A 16,245-nucleotide genomic window follows, 5' to 3' on the forward strand; every position below is an offset into this window, starting at 1 on the left:
ACTGCACTGTGGTTCGAGTCCCGGCTAGAACTTCAGCTCAAAGTACGTTTGCGGTATATTTTTCAACCGCGAGGTGTATTTTTCTGAGCCTGACATTTTAACGGTCAATGCGCGGTGTGGTCACACTGCTTGGTGGATGGTAAGGTGGTCGAAAAAAGTTGTTAAAAGCGCAGAAAAAGCAATTGTAATGCAATTGCTCCAGTGACTGTGAAAAGTAAGCAGCCAAGCAAATAAGTTAATCAAAACATAGATCAACAGATCAGAAAGTCCTAAAACGGCACGATTAGTCGTGAAATTCGCTCGGTTTAGGCCTGGATGATTGGGCAGAAGAACAGGTTTTAGGCCGTGGCAACAACGAAAAAAAAAAAAAAATAGAAAAAAAAACCTGCGACTGGCTTATACCATTTACGCCATTAACGGAGGTCGATGGTTATCCCTGTGTGTGTGTGGTGTGTGTTTGGTCCAATATATTTGGCTAAATTCCGCAAATCCAATTAACGCAAACGGAAAAAAAGAGTGCAACAATTTGTGGCTAATTGAATTTTACGTGTATTTTATTTTGGTTTTCGACCAGCGCAACAACAACAGCGAGCAACGAGTAGAAAGAGTGGGGAGAGCAGTGGGGGTTTTTTTGGCCCAAAGCTCAGGTAGAATACACACACACACGCATGATTGTTGGGCAAAAACAATAATTATCCAATTAAACGGTTGTCAAAGAATGCATTTAATTTCATTGGCCAATAGGTTTGCGCGTAAGAGAGGGAAGCAGTGGCGAAGAGAGCGCCTAACTAACAGTATTTTTCACGGGCACACCAATGCGAGCGACACTGCTTCGTGTGTGTATGTGTGTGAGGTGCTAATGAGATGCTGTGACGCTCTTCTTCTTCTTGCCGTTTGTTGCTTTTGCCATTTATGCAAAAAGACGCAAAACAGCGAAAAAAAAACAGAACAAAATACACAGATTTTCGAGCTGAACAAAAGATTTCACGTAAAAGGTGAAAGCCACTTGGAGATGCGAGCACACGGCGTATACGCAATGCAGTTTCTTTGTGCCACGGACCGTTAATGCAATCATCTCGCGATCATAACCGTTCTAGATTCTCACCTCTCCACTCCGCATTCTGCACTTTTCCACTCCTCCAGTTACCGCGGAGATGTCACCGATTGGAGCCACTTCCTCGCAGCGAATCCCACAACAATAACAAATAACGAATAACAAATGATGTGATGCAGCAGCAGGGGTCGAGTTCGAAAAACACAACCTTCGAGTAGTCCAGGCCATCTAGAATCGCACCCGGATCGCACCCACGATGAGCTGGCTGCTGGGCCTCCTCGGGCTCCAGGTCCTGTTCCTCTGGCTCCTGTGGCTGCCCGGCGAGATCCTGGCCATTCCCACGCCGCTCAAGCTGCCAGGTGAGTCGGGCTTTAAAAGATAACCCAAAATCTAAAAAATTAAACAATCTGATTTTTTACAAAGAGGCTTCCTCAAATATGCTATTTGTATATCATCATCGTATCAATATTTGTTTTCTTAAGTACACTGTAATCCTCTTAATCAGTTGCTTTCTATAGCCTACCCACAAATTTGTTCATCACTTAGTTAAGAGAAATTTCATCTTGTCATCGCCGCTGGCAGCTTTCTCCCGCTCCCACTAACCCCTAAAATGCCCCCTTCCTCTTACAGGCTACACCCACAGGCTGACGCCCTACATCAAGCACTGGGAGGCGGCGAACTTCGATCGCCAGGTGCTGCAGGCGGCGCAGGTCAGGCACCTGGAGCAGGCTCGCTTCCGGCAGAAGAGAGAGGTGACCCCCTCGGCGAGTGGACTGGCGCACACCATCCGCTTGAATTTCTCCGCCCACGACAGGTGAGTGCACTCGATATCGCCAGCCGAAAAGGTAATCACTTAATCACCTAAAACCGCCTTCCTCACGCAGAGATTTCCGCTTGGTGCTGCGTCAACAGCCGCATTCGGTGTTCGCCCACGATGTGGAGATCGAGAACACTCTGGGCCCCATCGACTACGATGTGTCGCGCATTTATACGGGCAGCCTGGAGGACGACGAGGCGGCCCACGTCCAGGCGATCCTCACCAGCGACAACCTGTTGGACGGCACGATAGAGACCCAGGCGGAGCACTACTACATCGAGCCGGCGCATCGGTATTCCCAGCAGCTAGCCGAGAGCGGTGTCCACAGCATAGTCTATAAGTTAAGCGATGTAAATATGCAGAAGCAGCAGTTCACCGGCGGAGGACTCAACTCCGCCACTCCCGCCAAGACGCACTGCGCCAGCGAAAAGCTGAGGAAGAAGCGGTGGCTGCCAGAGGAGGTGAGTATCCGAAGAATGCACTCTAAATCCCATTTTAATGAATCTCACCTTTTAGCTGGCCATGTCGGATGCTCCGGCCCCCACGTACAATCGTAATCCGCCCCTGCCGCTGGACTTGGAGGTGCCGTACAACGATGATTTTCGCGTCCTGGCCTCCGAAGAGGACAAGAGCGAGGAGTCGCCGCGGAAGTACCCGACCACGTCCACAACCAGGAGCACTGTGCGCAGCACCGAGAGCTTCCTGGCCACTCTGACTAAGCCCACGTCGAACCGCAACATACTTGTAAATAACTACAATCCCTCCAATCTCGGCGAGGGAAGTCGCAGCTACAGCAGCGGCAACAACAACGCCAACAGCAATAGTAACAACAATAACAGCAACAACAACAATAATAATAATAATAGTAATAACAATGTGCGGAAGTTGTACACGAAACACAAGAACATTATTGTAAGCACGTACAACCGACCCATCGAACCGGAATTCGGAACGCCCTACGAGGAGCCGAATAACAATGGCACCCGCGAGCTGCCCAGTAACTTCTTCAATGCCAACTGGACGACGCTCTTTCTGGGAAACAACAACAATGGCAACGACCGGCCCAGCCACAAGACGCATGTGGAGATCATCACGAAGAACGGAGCCACCAAGAAGCCAAACATCATTGTGAACAACTACAATCCGGAGATCATATTCGCACCCAATCCGCACAATCCGAGTTTTAACAGCATGATGATGACAAACCTGCTGAGTGGAAGGGGTGGCGAGGACATTCACAGCTCTCCCAGGCTGCTCTACGACCGCAAGACCACTTGCATGCTATACCTGCAGGCGGACCACACGTTCTTCCAGAAGATGGGCTCGGACGAGGCGTCCATAGAGGCCATCACTCGGCACGTACAGCGTGCGAACACAATCTACCGGAACACGGACTTCAACAACGATGGGAAGCCGGACAACATCACCTTCATGATCAAGCGCATCAAGGTGCACAACATGAACGCGATGAAGGATCCCAGCTACCGATTCCCCGGTAACTACGGCGTGGAAAAGTTTCTGGAGCTGTTTTCGGGTGAGTGAACTTAACTTTCTGGATAATTGATCCGGTTTTGAGATCCTGTGCTGACTTCATCTTCTGATTAATTGATATGCAATTAACATTATCTGTGATTTCTTGATACATGTTTAATTAATTATATTTGTGTTGCGTGTATAATTTATATGAACTTTTGTTGATTTATTTTACAGAGGAGGACTACGATGCCTTTTGTTTGGCTTACATGTTCACCTACCGTGATTTCGAGATGGGAACCTTGGGATTGGCCTGGACGGGAGATCTCAAGAACGCTGGCGGAGTCTGCGAAAAGAATGGTCACTACCGGGGGTCCCTTAAGTCACTCAATACAGGAATAGTCACTCTGTTGAACTATGGAAAGCATGTGCCACCGGCTGTCTCCCACGTGACTTTGGCCCACGAAATTGGACACAACTTTGGATCACCAGTGAGAATTCTATAATTGTTTATAAAATATTACACGTTGTTAAGAGTACTTTCCAATTTCAGCACGATCCGGAGCAGTGTACGCCTGGTGGCGAGGATGGTAACTTCATTATGTTTGCCCGCGCCACTTCGGGCGACAAGAAGAACAACAATAAGTTCAGCACCTGCTCGCTGAAATCAATAGAGCCCGTGCTGAATGCCAAGGCGCGTTCCATGAAGGGCTGCTTCACCGAGCCGCAGTCATCGATTTGCGGCAATGGCGTGGTGGAGCCGGGCGAGCAGTGCGACTGCGGCTGGGAGGAGGACTGCAAGGACTCGTGCTGCTTTCCCATGTCAAGGCAACCGCGTCTGGATGAAACTCCGTGCACGCTGACGCCGCATGCCCGCTGCAGTCCTTCGCAAGGTCCCTGCTGCACCACCGATTGCAAGCTGAAGTTCGGTGACAAGTGTCGGGATGATAACGGCTGTCGGGATCCTTCATTCTGTGATGGGCGAGTGCCCCAGTGTCCGCCGTCGGTGAACAAGCCCAACAAAACCATCTGCAACAAGGAATTCGTCTGCTACATGGGCGACTGTACGGGTAGCATCTGCTTGGCCTATGGTCTGGAATCGTGCCAGTGCATTCCCGGACCGCAGGACGATCGGATCAAGTCATGCGAGCTGTGTTGCAAGCTGCCGGGAGAGGACAGTCCCTGCCGGAGTTCCTTCGAATGGAATGAGGCGCCCTTCGATGTGCCCGATATGTACTCAAAGCCTGGAACGCCCTGCAATGATTATAATGGGTGCGTTTGATCTACCTTGGAGACCACAATTTACAAAACTAATATATCTTTTACTTGTTCAGATACTGTGATGTCTTTCAAAAGTGCAGGGAGGTGGATCCCTCTGGACCACTGGCCACGTTGCGCAAGCTCCTGCTTTCCGAAGAGAGCATCGCCAGCTTTAAGAAGTGGATGCAGCACAACTGGTACACAGTAGCCTTAGCTGCTGTAGGCGTTATACTGCTCCTGGTAAGTAACACTGCAGGAAACTGGCGTAAAAAGGTTCTTTAATACACTATTAACTATTCTTTGGTACAATAAGTTTATGAGACTTCTCACGCAAATGTTAAGGGATCAGGTCGAAGCCAAAGCGGAAGCAACGGCTCAGACCTTGGGTGAGCACTTAGACCTTCAGTGCCCGCAATAATCCTTTAGAGTGTTTGGAGAACATTCATCTAGTCTGTGGCTAATTTGAGGGCAGCTTTAGTCTAGAAGTCATTGAAACATTTACCATTGCTATTTACCACATTCTAAATTTGATTAGAATTTGTTTCTAACACATGATTTGTCTTTCACAGGCGCTGAGCACAAAGCTGCTGGCGAAACGGTCGAATCTGAAGCTTAAATCCGTCACCATTATACACAGCGCCACCACGGAGACAGTGCGTCTTCCGGAGAACAACAACGGCGTGATAGTGCATACAGCCGTGAGGACAAAGGTACCTTTCAAGAAGAAGGTTCGTGGCGAACGAACCAAGAAGCCAGGAACGGGAGCGGGAGTAACAGCCGCTGCTGCAGTTGGAACCCGAAATGCAGCCAAAAGCAGTGCCAATCCGGAGCCAAAGAAGACCACTAGGAGCCAAGCGATGGCCAAGAAGAAATCGTTCGAGGAGGAGCCCAAGAAGTCCAGCAAGAAGGTGGGCAAACACATGAAAGAGATCATCGACTATTCAAACCGCAACAACAATGGCGACGATGCTTCCAATTTGTCGACCACCAACAACCACACCAACACTTTTGGCAAGGTGCAAAAGTGGCTGCTCGAGTCGCCAATTGTGGCTCAACCCCTGTCCCACATAGAGCACAGCTCTCGAGTTCGCAAGGTGATGAGCAAGTCGCAATCAACGCCAGAGAGACTGGTGCAAAAGACACCGCAGAAAACCAAGTCCATGGGTAATCTGTCCAACGAGAAGGTCAAACTGCAGGTGGTTTACAAGCCGCCCTTCAAGTTTTCCCTGAGATTGTCCAAGAAACCGAAAGTGAAGACCCATGTGGTGGGCGCAGGTGTAAGGCCAAAGAGAAGCCAAAAGACCAGTAACCGAACTGGGGGACAGTCCTCCTCGAAGGAAGTCTCTACGCGCGCCAAGAGAAGTGCCCTTTTGCTCTGCAACGAGGCGGAGGACGATAACCAGATTCTCACCCTCAACGAACCCAACTACGAGACCTTGAAACCACCAACGCCTCCACGTTCCATGGAACACTGCTACGAGAATGTGGATATGCAGGCAGAGGCCTCCAGTTCGAAGCCCAGCAGTAGCAGCAAAGTGGCTCCTAGCTCACAGAACAGAGCCAGCTTAGAGGTGACTCCTCCAGTTACTGCGCAGCGAAATTCCTATCGCAGGTCTAACTCCCTGTCCACCCACAATCCATTTGCGGCCGCTCCTCGCCGGAGCAGCAGCAAGGCCAGCGGATCGGTGAACCTCACGCGGAACTTTGGCAGCACGCAAAATCTGATTAATCTCAGTCAAAATCTGTCCAAAAACAAGAAGCGCAGCAGTCTGAACCTGAAGGCTAGCGGTAGTGGAGCCACCAGAAGCGGGAAAGATCCACCAACTATGGGAGTTGCCTCGCCACAGAGACGCTCCTCGTCCAATGCCAATCTCCGCAGGGACAGCAGCGTGTCCTCCTCAAAGGCAGTGCCTGTTCCGCCCACAAGGAACTCGCGGAATAGCTTTAGCAATATTCCTAGGGCCAGTTTGGGAGGAGCAAACAGCAATGCCGCCGTTAGCACTGGAGCACCTCCGCCCAGTTTCTCTCGCCAATCTTCCAGCAGCACGGCCACCAGCAGCTCATCCATCACTGCAGGCGTAACCAGCGGAGTGGCGTTGCAGCAATCCGCCTCCACAAGCGCCATGCAGCGTCACCCGCCCTCGCAGCCCACGAGGAGAAGCCTCCACAACTTCAGGACGCGCTCCACAGGCACAGGGGCTGCAGCTGGAAAGCCAGGAGCAGCAGTCACTTCTGCAGCAGCAACCTCTGCAGGAGCCTCATCTGCAGCAGCATCGAACGAGAACAACGAGCTGCCTTCGGATCTGGAGGTGGTTGTGTCCGATGTGGAGAACTTGGTTAGCTAAGGGCAGCTCTCCCGTTCCAGTTTCCAAAACCAACCAAGTGAAAGTGATAAGTCTTAATGTTAGTTATACAAATTGTCGCATAGGTTTACTTGCATAACACTGCCTTAAACTTGCCGTTTCTGCTGAAAATGTGAAATACCACGCCCACTCACACGAACAGACACTCCACCGCATTCCACACGCCCATTAATCCCCGACCAAGGCTCGCCCCAGCACCTCGAATGCATCGACACCCACTAGGGCACCCAATCCCCACCCACTGATGCCACCGCAATCCAAACCGCAGCCGCACTCACCGCACTTTGTACCTTCTACTGTTTACTGTTTGCATTCTATTGCGTAAACTGAAATTTAGCCAGTCTGTATATGTAGTTCCGGTTTCCGGATTTGATTGAACTTGGCGGAAGTTGATACATACATATATGTATGTATGCATCCTTCCTACATTGATCGGATTACGAACTGGAAACGGGGCAAATGCTCGTGATTCACTGACGATTTCTTCTTATCGAACCAAAACTTTAATGAGCTTTACGTAAAGTCAAAGTCGCATTTCACAGATACTCCATTTCAGAAGCCGCCATAAGAAGAAACCCGAAGTGAATTACCTGATTATATGCCCACTCTTTGTGTTTGCCTGAACTTGGTCTATACTCTATATCGATAGTTATTTTCAAAAACAGTATTACTGCATTGTTATGTACCTACTATACACGTAAATTGCCTAAGTTGCCTGCTCTTCAAGTTTCGAACAACGATCACTATTCATCTGAACTACGACGACACACAAAACAATATAAGGTGCTATTTTAGTAAGGAACTAAAACGATAAAATATTAGCCGAGAACATTTCAAAAATACTTTGCATATTTTCTGAAGATCAAAACTAAGATTAGAGAGGAATAGGGGAATAAAGGATTAGAGGAAGTTGGAGGTTGCTGTAGCAGGAGGAGTAGCATATAGGAAAATATAAATGGGGAGCCGGGTAAAGTTGCAAATAGCTGTACGGATTAGATTACAAAGATAACCAACGATACTGTCAATAAATCAAAAGCATCATGCATCGAAAGTAGGTCTTAGAGAACTCCCAGCCAGCCACATAGGAAGTTAGCCACCCGAACACCGACACTTATCCACCCGATCCCCGCGAGCACGGCACCTGTACACACGCATCGATCCCGTAGCAGCCTGTAGTGTACATAGGATATCGAATGGACATAGTTTTTATATGCAATCCAGTTAGAGCAATGAAAGCAAACAATAAGGAGACACCCAACACCTATCGATATTCATAACGCGTAGGATATAGAGTCACATTCCGCAGTTAGACACCAACACCCAGCAATAAGGATCTTAGGCTAAGAGGACATCAATTGATATTTGTAGCTATATGAACGTGTAGGAAATCAAAGGCGTATCAAGAGTATATACATACATCCATGTGGGGCGTGCAATAGCCATTGCAACTGTACGAGCATTTGGGTATATTTTTGTGGAATATACAAACAAGATACAAGATACAAGATAGCAGCCAAAAGCTCAGCTCAAGCGAACCAGGACCCCGACCCATGACCCAAAAAAAAACCGACCCAGAGTATCGTATATAGACAAACAGACAGACAGTTAACGCGTTGGCCAGTGAAGAAACCGGAAACGGAAATAGTTAAAACGAGTACGCGACAATCGCTTTGAAATGCTTAACATAATGAGAAATACTGATAAACCCAAAGTCGAAGAGACGTCTAGTTTCTACCTTGTCTTGACAACATATTTCAATACGAAACTATACAAAATATGGCAGGCAAAAGATTGAAACTAACCAAAAAGATAAACACTAGGAAACACAAAATGCACCGGAGCGGGAATATGTTGCACCTTGAGATACTTGAGCTCAAACTGAAAGGATCAAACGTAAGGAACACGTACTCCCATCCTGGGCATTTCCAAAGGACACATTTTATTATCCAGTGTATTGAAGAGACGAATTTTGCCAATGTTTGTGTGTACTGTATATACTTAAATGCAAATGATTATTGTCTAAGCGAATGGAGCGGAGTATTTTGAGCGTGACAAAAAGACTATTTAGCGCGAAAAGAACAATTTTTGTGTATTGTACATAAGAAACCGATTGATTTTAATCTAAATATACATAAATATTAATGTAATTGTAAAACTGCAACCGATTTTTAAATCTGTATGTGTATTGTGTACCTCAATTGTAATTAATTTTTATACTTTTCACGAGATGGATTAATGCTATTTTTATAATTTAGCTAAATGAATTATAAACACGTATGTACGTCTCCCGACTCCCCACGAAACCATCGTCTACCCCTAGTTAATGGCCAGTTTTAAATGTTGCCCAAGACCGCATCACCCATCCAAGAACCTAAATGAATAATATGTAATTTTGTCAATTAAGAAAAGAACGCGTAAATGTCTTTAAGAAATCGAATGAAACACAAACGAAATTAAGTGTATCGAACAAAACAAAAACCGAAGAGCAAAGAAGTGAATACTAGAATTTTACGATTAACATTTTTAAAGACGAGCGAACAACAAGCACATGTGTGACAATTCAGTTGTACTTTATGTTACGATTACTACAATACATTATTTATTAATCTTATCGTTAGGCAATAACACGAGTGTAACTAATTTTTAACCCAAACACACACATATGCGATACTTTATAATTTCCTCATTTTAAGCGAAATTCAATTAACAATAAAAATGAAACTAATACTTAAGGACGTGTGACTTAACATACTCTAAGCTCAAGTGGACTTTTTCTCAGCATTCTCCAGTTTGACGGCGCGCTTGGCCATGATCCAAAAGTAGAGACTCGGGCAAAGATGACGAAGATAGTAGGCGATCTTGGCCTGGACATCGCTGACAATAATGTCCGGTTCTTTGCGAAGAATGCACTGCAGAATGCGTTCTGCAAGTTTATCCGGTGACATGCCCTTGGCCGTGGTTTCATCCACTTCTGCAGACATGGAGATAGAAATTAGCTTTCATATGAATATAAAGGGTAAATCACTTACTGCCGTAACTGCTTCCCGATCCTGTCAATGCATTCAAGGACAGCTGGGTGCGTATGTAGCCAGGACTCACGCAGGACACGTTTATGTTCTTATTTGCCACCTCGGCTCGCAGGGAATCGGCAAAAGCCTGCATGGCATGTTTCGAGGCGGAATAGGCAGCCCTTTGGGGAATGGCAAACTTTCCCTGAACAGAGCTAATGAAGCATATGTGACCACTACCACGTTTCACCATCGAAGGAAGTAGAGCTAAGAATGCGTACAAGAGTAAGTTGACTTTCCGGGATAAAGGGTTTATTAGTTACCTTTGGTCAGGGCAACGCTGCCAAAGTAGTTAACCACCATCACCTTGAGATCCACATCCACTGCCGTGGATGCCACATCGGCTCGCACACTGATCCCTCCGTTGTTGATGAGTATGTCCACTTGGTTGTACACGGCCAGCACCCGGGTGACAAATTCTGGAATGGAGTTCAGTTCAGCCAGATCCAGGGGAAGCACTGTCGGCGGATAAGCGGGATCCTGAAATGGTTAGTGCATTATAATGCGAACCACATAACCTACGGGTCCCGAACTTACCACATCCAATGCGAGGAGGTCCTTCTTAACCCGCTCCAATTCCTGAGTGCGACGTGCCGCCAAAATAACCCTGCATCCAGCGCGGTAGAAGACGTGGGCCAGAGATTCGCCCAGGCCCGAACTGGCCCCCGTGATGAGCACCACCTGCAAATGGTTTACATAATTACCGGGCTAATCAGTCATTAAGTTAAACTCGTCACCTTGCCGGGCAATTGATTGCGGAATTTCTGGGCCTGGAATCGCTGCCAAATGTTGATGATGGCCAGTGGAAGTGCCACCGGCATCAGGACCGTGCCCAGCACCCAGTAAAGAACGTTCCAGTCGCTGCTGGGAGCACATTTGTCCATGTCCTGCACCTTCATTTTCCCAAACCGACGCGATTCGATGATCAAACCTTTGAACTCCAAGCCGAATGCAAAATGATTAGCAATGACAACAAAACCGGGATTGTCATTCACTGCGAATAAGGCACAGGGGAGCTTAGTTAAGAGGAAAGAAAATGAATTCTAAGTGTAAGGAAGAATACAAAAGTGAGCCACATGGGAAGTAATAATTATTGTAACATCAAGTGGGCAAAGTATGTAAGTTTGACTTTCATTATTACATTTCAACTGTGCTTATCTTCTATCGAATATCTACTGTGCACTGCTGTTTCGCTGAGAATGGCAACTGGGCCAGCTGATTATTGTTACGTTGTTTTGCTGCACAGGCTGCTAGAGAAATAAGATTTACTTCAACCTAAACCAATGCCACGATGAATAGTCTCCTGCGACAAGGACTCCGCCTGGGCTGCTGCCTTCCGGCTGTCCAGCAGCAAATCCACACCACCGCCGTGCACAGGACATTCTGGGAGCGCGAGAAAAAGTCCGGCTACAAGACCAAGCTGCCGGAACCCTCGAAGAAGCAGATGATCATGGACGGCTTGAGGGACCTCAAGGAGGAGATGAAGCTGTGGCGCCAGGAAGTCAAGGAGCAGTTCGAAAGTGATCCCATCCTGGTCTTCCGGCCGGGTGAAACGGATGTGGTGTTCGATTTCAAGGCGCCGGATGTGCTGGACAAGTGGACGGTGACCACCGATGCGGATCACGGCGAGGGCAAGAGTACTGCGACTCTGGAACTAAGTGCAGCCGGTGCTGGACTCTTCCATGGCCAAGTCAACTCGGATCACACCAAGGATGGCATTATCAAAAGGACGGGATATGCGAACATTCGCACGAAGAGAGTGCGGGTGAGTTTATTGTTGATTTCAAATTGGATGTAACGATACTAAGCCTCATTATCCTCAGAAATCCTTTAAGCGCGAGACCACCTATGACTGGACGCAGTACAACATGCTGGTCATGAAGGTGCGAGGCGATGGACGCAGCTACCTGATCAACCTGCATACCGAAGGCTACTTCGACCTGATGTGGAACGACATCTACCACTATGTTCTGTACACGCGCGGAGGTCCCCACTGGCAGATAGCGAAGATTCCCTTCTCCAAGTTCTTCCTGTCTTCCAAGGGACGTGTCCAGGATCGCCAGGGCGCCATACCGCTGAACAGGGTAACCCACTTCGGATTCTCCGTTGCCGCAAAGAAGGGAATGGATGGCCCGTTTGGCCTGGAAATAGACTATGTGGGTTTGGAGTACGATCCCAGTCACCGCGAGGAATTCGCCTACGAAATGTACCAGACTCCCAAATACATCGTGGCCACGTAACGTAACCGCCTTACGTTACGTTTGTGTTATTTAATTGTAGAAACGTACGAAGAGCAGTAAAGATTGGTTAGCAGAAACATGCACATTGCCTTTACATTTGGGAAATTCAATATTTATTAATATATATAAATAGTAAATTCACGAATTAAAATTTTTAGACCATCACTCATAGGCAGTTACAACTGTACCCTCAGCTGGTTATTGCTCTCTTTCCATCTCTATTTCTTTCTATATTTCTTTTGCTTTTGCAGAACCTTTCTCTTCGCAATCAGCTGTTTAAATGTTTACATTCACATCGCCGAATATTCAGGGTCATTTAAGCGTTGAAACCAGAGAACTGCAGCCCGCCACTCGCACTCTACGTCCACCCGATAAACACTCGGTACTCTAGGCACCCCGTTTTTTTTGACACCCTACTTGCGGCAACACAAAATACTCGAGTGTTTTACCGACGTTGTGTTTTTGTTACGAGTAAAAAAACCACCCGAGGCCTGCTGCGCAAGAGCCGTATGGGTGAGTGGACGCACAGTCAACGATCGGCCGCAGGTCATTTTTTGTATGCGGGCTGCAGTTCTCTGGTCATTTTTTGTACGCCTAAAATTTGTATGGGTGGAAGCGTGACGGGTATAAGAAATGAAGGGTAAAAGGGAATACCCAAGAAAATTTTTGTGCTCATGTCTTTGCTCTTTGATGGACTCAATGGGTGCCTCCCATTTCAAACACATAAAGTAATTGCAATTAAAGACGGCATTTGTTGATTTTTACGTTTTTTAATGTCTCAATCTAAATAATAAAAACATAGTGGGCTTAAAAAGTATCTATTAAATATAAGGACTTAATGTTGTTGGATCAGGTAGTAAGTCATCGACGTCTACCTGTTCCCCATAGATAGCGCCGATTTGTAGGAAAAACTTCACCAAATTTTTAAATCCGGCTCCGGTTACTGCAGAAAACGGCCGACAATCTTGGACAACCCATTGGGTGCATTTTTCAATAGCTACTTTCTTGTCGTTTTCCGAAACAATTTTTAATTCCGTTGGTCGTCTTAATGTTAGACAACATTTATGGCGGGATAAATTGGAGGTGTTTTTGTGTAAAAATTTGAGCACTTTCTGGCATTGCCTGCAGAACAGCCATCCGTCCAGAACAGTTTCATCTTCCTTTAAAATGTCACATAAAATGCTCCAAATAACACTTTTTCCTTTATGTTTATTGGCAACTGAGTATGTTCCATTGTTAATTTTATTTTTAACGAAATCAGCCGCTTCTGCCATTATTGTGACCTTTTCCTTTGGCTTCCAAATAATACTGAATCCTAACAAGCTAGTAATTGCATCGTAAAAAACAAAAAAGGGGCAATTAACAGCCGAGACACTGGACCAAAGACACAAGAACTCAACAATCATTATGTATGGCGCCATTTGACTCGACTACCTACGAGACCACTCGAGTATTTTTGGAAACACCCGAGTATTTTTGGAAACACCCATGTGTTTAACGGTATACCCACAAGTGTTTTTCTCACTCATCCCTTTTTAGGCACTGTGTGAGCGGCACCCGCGACGCAAAACACCGTATTGATTCGGGTGCGCACACAACGGGGTGTCTTGTCTGCATGTTCAGATTTATACTGTGTGTTTGTAAGTACCCGCGATGTGCGTGGCGAGTAGCACCCGCACACAAAATTGTAGGGTGTGAGTCGAGTGGTAAAAAAGTGCCACCCTTGCAGTTCTCTGGTTGAAACTGCAACTTTTTTACCTTTTCCAGTTGTTTTTAGCCTCTCTTGACTGCCAATTAGCGCCTGGCTTTCTGTATTTCAACGGGAATTGTGCGCGGCTTGTGTTTTTCGCTCAGTCTGCTCCGCAACTTCGACCGATAAAAGCGGCCGGAAAAACTTCCGCTTCATTTTGTTAGTTTCGTTGCGGGAGATTGGGAAAAGTGCTAACGGGTGCTTCACTATCATTATCAGACATTAGATAAAATCATGGTAAGAGGCTTTTAAAAATAATTAGTGGCACATAGATACTTTCTGTGCAATGCCGTACGAAAAATATATGAAAAACGTGACCATGTGGCAGTTCAGTCACCGCGACCTCGAGCCCACGTTGTTCGTTTTAATCCTTGCTGAAACCACAACAAACTAAATCGATACTAGTCGGTGGATCTACGCACTTTACCGGTTTGCTCGTACTATGTAATTTATGCGCCAAAAATAGGAGAACTGAACGTAAATGATAGCAAATGAGGCAAAACCAGTTGGCCACCAACGAATCGAAAGTGTTGGGTGCAAGAAACCAGTTCTTGATACCATTCCTGTTATCGCGGCTCCACCTTCTTACCTGTTGACTGAGTTTTACCTTCAGTTTTGCCTCCATCGGCGTCACTTGCTGACGTGTGAAGTCCACTGCGAAAATGGTGCAACTTACGGTAGTCGCAATCACTAAAACTCAGTCCATAGAAAGCATCCCTAATCAGCAAATCACTCATAAATCTAGTACATATGTACAATTATCTCCCATCTTGATACTATTTTAAAGATACTATATACTTAAACTCTATACTTTGAATTCTACAGGAGGAGACATATCTGTACGATCCTAATCTGCTGCTAAAGCTGGACTTTCATCGCAGTCCCGCCAACTTTAAGCCCTTCATATCGGCGGCCAATCCCGGCGAGCCCTGGATGAAAGTGCGTCCTCTCAAGGACACCGACTACGATCGTGGATTCCTGCAGCTGCTCTCGCAACTCACCCATGTCGGCAATGTGAATCGTACGCAGTTCTTGAGTGAGTCGTGACTTTCAGTTAGGAATGTAGTATTTGTACTGACCACCTCCATCTTTTCTAGCCCGCTTTTCGCAGATGAAAGCCAGTGGGGACTACTTTGTCACCGTCATTGAGGACACTCGCAAGAATGAGATTATTGGAGCTGCATCCTTGGTGATCGAGCGCAAGTTCATCCATAACTGTGCTGTGGTAAGTGAAGAAGATGAGAAAAGGATCCATGATTTAGCTTAACTTATGATTCATTCTTCAGCGTGGCCGTCTAGAGGATGTGGTGGTCAATGACACGTATCGCGGGAAGCAACTGGGAAAACTGTAAGCGTTGTATATCATTTTCCCAACAAGAAACATTAATCCGCGGACTTACTATTCAGGATCGTGGTCACCGTATCGCTGCTGGCCGAGGAACTGGGCTGCTACAAAATGTCGCTGGACTGCAAGGACAAGCTGATCAAGTTCTATGAGTCGCTGGGCTATGTGGCCATTCCCGGAAACTCCAACTCCATGACGATTCGCTACGATGAGGGGCCAACGCTCAAGCGGAATGCTACCTCAGCCGGCTCCAGTGGAACAGTGGGCGACTCCTGCCAAACTGTGAGCCTCGATTTTGCCTCTTGACAATTAGCCGCCAACGCTGCTCCAAAGTCCAAGCTTTGAGTGGGAGCACCCCATCTCAAAGTTACAAATGCGCGAAGCGCAATGCAACAAAACTAAAATTGGATTCTAAGAAAACATTAAATGCATATAGGCATTGCCAAAATTCCATTGCGCTGAGGGCATGATGGATTTTTGGACAGCGCTGGCTGGCGGTGGTGTCCTTGTGGACGGACGTGCTTGTCCACCCACCCGCGAGGACATACAATTAGATATTTAGTTAAAGACAACCGCAACATATGTTGCTCTCTGTTTTTAATCCCTACAGAACTCTCAATTTTATAATTTTTTCTCCCCTTTCTGCTACTGAATGTGCGGCTCGACCTCTCAACTCCAAGGTGGTTGTAATATTACCTTTTAAGAGCACCTTCATCAAGTAGCCCTAAGATTGAAACACTCGCATAACTGTTAAACTGTTATTAACACTAATCAACAATAGCGATTAAAACCCAATACGAATCTTTCAAAAACCTTTAATGATTGAAGAAATTCAATAAAGTGGACACTTTTTTCAAAAGCCCAGAATGTTTATA

At 46.6% G+C, this 16,245-nt stretch overlaps 4 protein-coding genes across 12 annotated transcripts, besides 1 other annotated feature; 3 read left to right on the plus strand and 1 right to left on the minus strand.

The window, feature by feature from the left end:
- The first annotated feature begins 112 nt into the window (after positions 1-112).
- Kul (Kuzbanian-like) lies at positions 113-9,643 on the plus strand. 3 transcript variants are annotated; one of them, NM_001300661.1, is made up of 10 exons: positions 113-214; positions 1,144-1,413; positions 1,685-1,868; positions 1,939-2,332; positions 2,388-3,405; positions 3,582-3,835; positions 3,898-4,616; positions 4,679-4,844; positions 4,918-4,990; positions 5,174-9,643. In NM_001300661.1, exons 2-10 carry the CDS (start codon positions 1,311-1,313, stop codon positions 5,218-5,220), a joined length of 2,958 nt encoding a protein of 985 aa, NP_001287590.1. In that variant the 5' UTR covers positions 113-214; positions 1,144-1,310; the 3' UTR covers positions 5,221-9,643. The 3 variants fall into 3 exon arrangements, with proteins under 3 accessions (NP_001287590.1, NP_001287589.1, NP_651716.1); NM_001300660.1 differs by lacking the exon at positions 4,918-4,990 and having other exon boundaries at positions 1,098-1,413; NM_143459.3 differs by lacking the exon at positions 4,918-4,990.
- Positions 9,552-11,028, minus strand: CG7601 (uncharacterized protein). Its single transcript, NM_143460.4, has 5 exons — positions 10,773-11,028; positions 10,573-10,716; positions 10,299-10,515; positions 9,997-10,242; positions 9,552-9,938 (listed from the first exon to the last, which is right to left on the minus strand). Exons 1-5 carry the CDS (start codon positions 10,932-10,934, stop codon positions 9,727-9,729), a joined length of 981 nt encoding a protein of 326 aa, NP_651717.1. The 5' UTR covers positions 10,935-11,028; the 3' UTR covers positions 9,552-9,726.
- A 219-nt stretch (positions 11,029-11,247) lies between these two features.
- On the plus strand, positions 11,248-12,353 carry CIA30 (Complex I intermediate-associated protein, 30 kDa). The gene is made up of 2 exons (NM_143461.4): positions 11,248-11,800; positions 11,859-12,353. Exons 1-2 carry the CDS (start codon positions 11,327-11,329, stop codon positions 12,273-12,275), a joined length of 891 nt encoding a protein of 296 aa, NP_651718.1. The 5' UTR covers positions 11,248-11,326; the 3' UTR covers positions 12,276-12,353.
- Positions 12,354-12,557: 204 nt separating this feature from the next.
- On the plus strand, positions 12,558-16,235 carry Gnpnat (Glucosamine-phosphate N-acetyltransferase). 7 transcript variants are annotated; one of them, NM_001276150.1, is given in 6 exon segments: positions 12,558-12,597; positions 14,012-14,262; positions 14,851-15,061; positions 15,123-15,250; positions 15,312-15,373; positions 15,433-16,235. In NM_001276150.1, coding segments are annotated over 5 exon segments (648 nt in total). In that variant the 5' UTR covers positions 12,558-12,597; positions 14,012-14,259; the 3' UTR covers positions 15,677-16,235.
- Positions 12,606-14,011: a mobile genetic element.
- Positions 16,236-16,245: the final 10 nt, after the last annotated feature.

Source organism: Drosophila melanogaster, chromosome 3R, assembly GCF_000001215.4.
Source record: "Drosophila melanogaster chromosome 3R".
NCBI classification, from domain to species: Eukaryota; Metazoa; Arthropoda; class Insecta; order Diptera; family Drosophilidae; genus Drosophila; species Drosophila melanogaster.

Coding starts and splice junctions, on each gene's coding strand:
- Gnpnat (NM_001260432.2), top strand. Junction 15,062..15,122: donor GAATCGTACGCAGTTCTTGA/GTGAGTCGTGAC, acceptor CATCTTTTCTAG/CCCGCTTTTCGCAGATGAAA. Junction 15,251..15,311: donor TCATCCATAACTGTGCTGTG/GTAAGTGAAGAA, acceptor TTCATTCTTCAG/CGTGGCCGTCTAGAGGATGT.
- Kul (NM_001300660.1), top strand. CDS start 1,311: ATGAGCTGGCTGCTGGGCCTCCTCGGGCTCCAGGTCCTGTTCCTCTGG. Junction 2,333..2,387: donor AGCGGTGGCTGCCAGAGGAG/GTGAGTATCCGA, acceptor CTCACCTTTTAG/CTGGCCATGTCGGATGCTCC. Junction 4,617..4,678: donor CCCTGCAATGATTATAATGG/GTGCGTTTGATC, acceptor TTACTTGTTCAG/ATACTGTGATGTCTTTCAAA.
- CIA30 (NM_143461.4), top strand. CDS start 11,327: ATGAATAGTCTCCTGCGACAAGGACTCCGCCTGGGCTGCTGCCTTCCG. Junction 11,801..11,858: donor TTCGCACGAAGAGAGTGCGG/GTGAGTTTATTG, acceptor CATTATCCTCAG/AAATCCTTTAAGCGCGAGAC.
- CG7601 (NM_143460.4), bottom strand. CDS start 10,934: ATGAAGGTGCAGGACATGGACAAATGTGCTCCCAGCAGCGACTGGAAC. Junction 10,717..10,772: donor GCAATCAATTGCCCGGCAAG/GTGACGAGTTTA, acceptor AACCATTTGCAG/GTGGTGCTCATCACGGGGGC. Junction 10,516..10,572: donor ACCTCCTCGCATTGGATGTG/GTAAGTTCGGGA, acceptor TAACCATTTCAG/GATCCCGCTTATCCGCCGAC.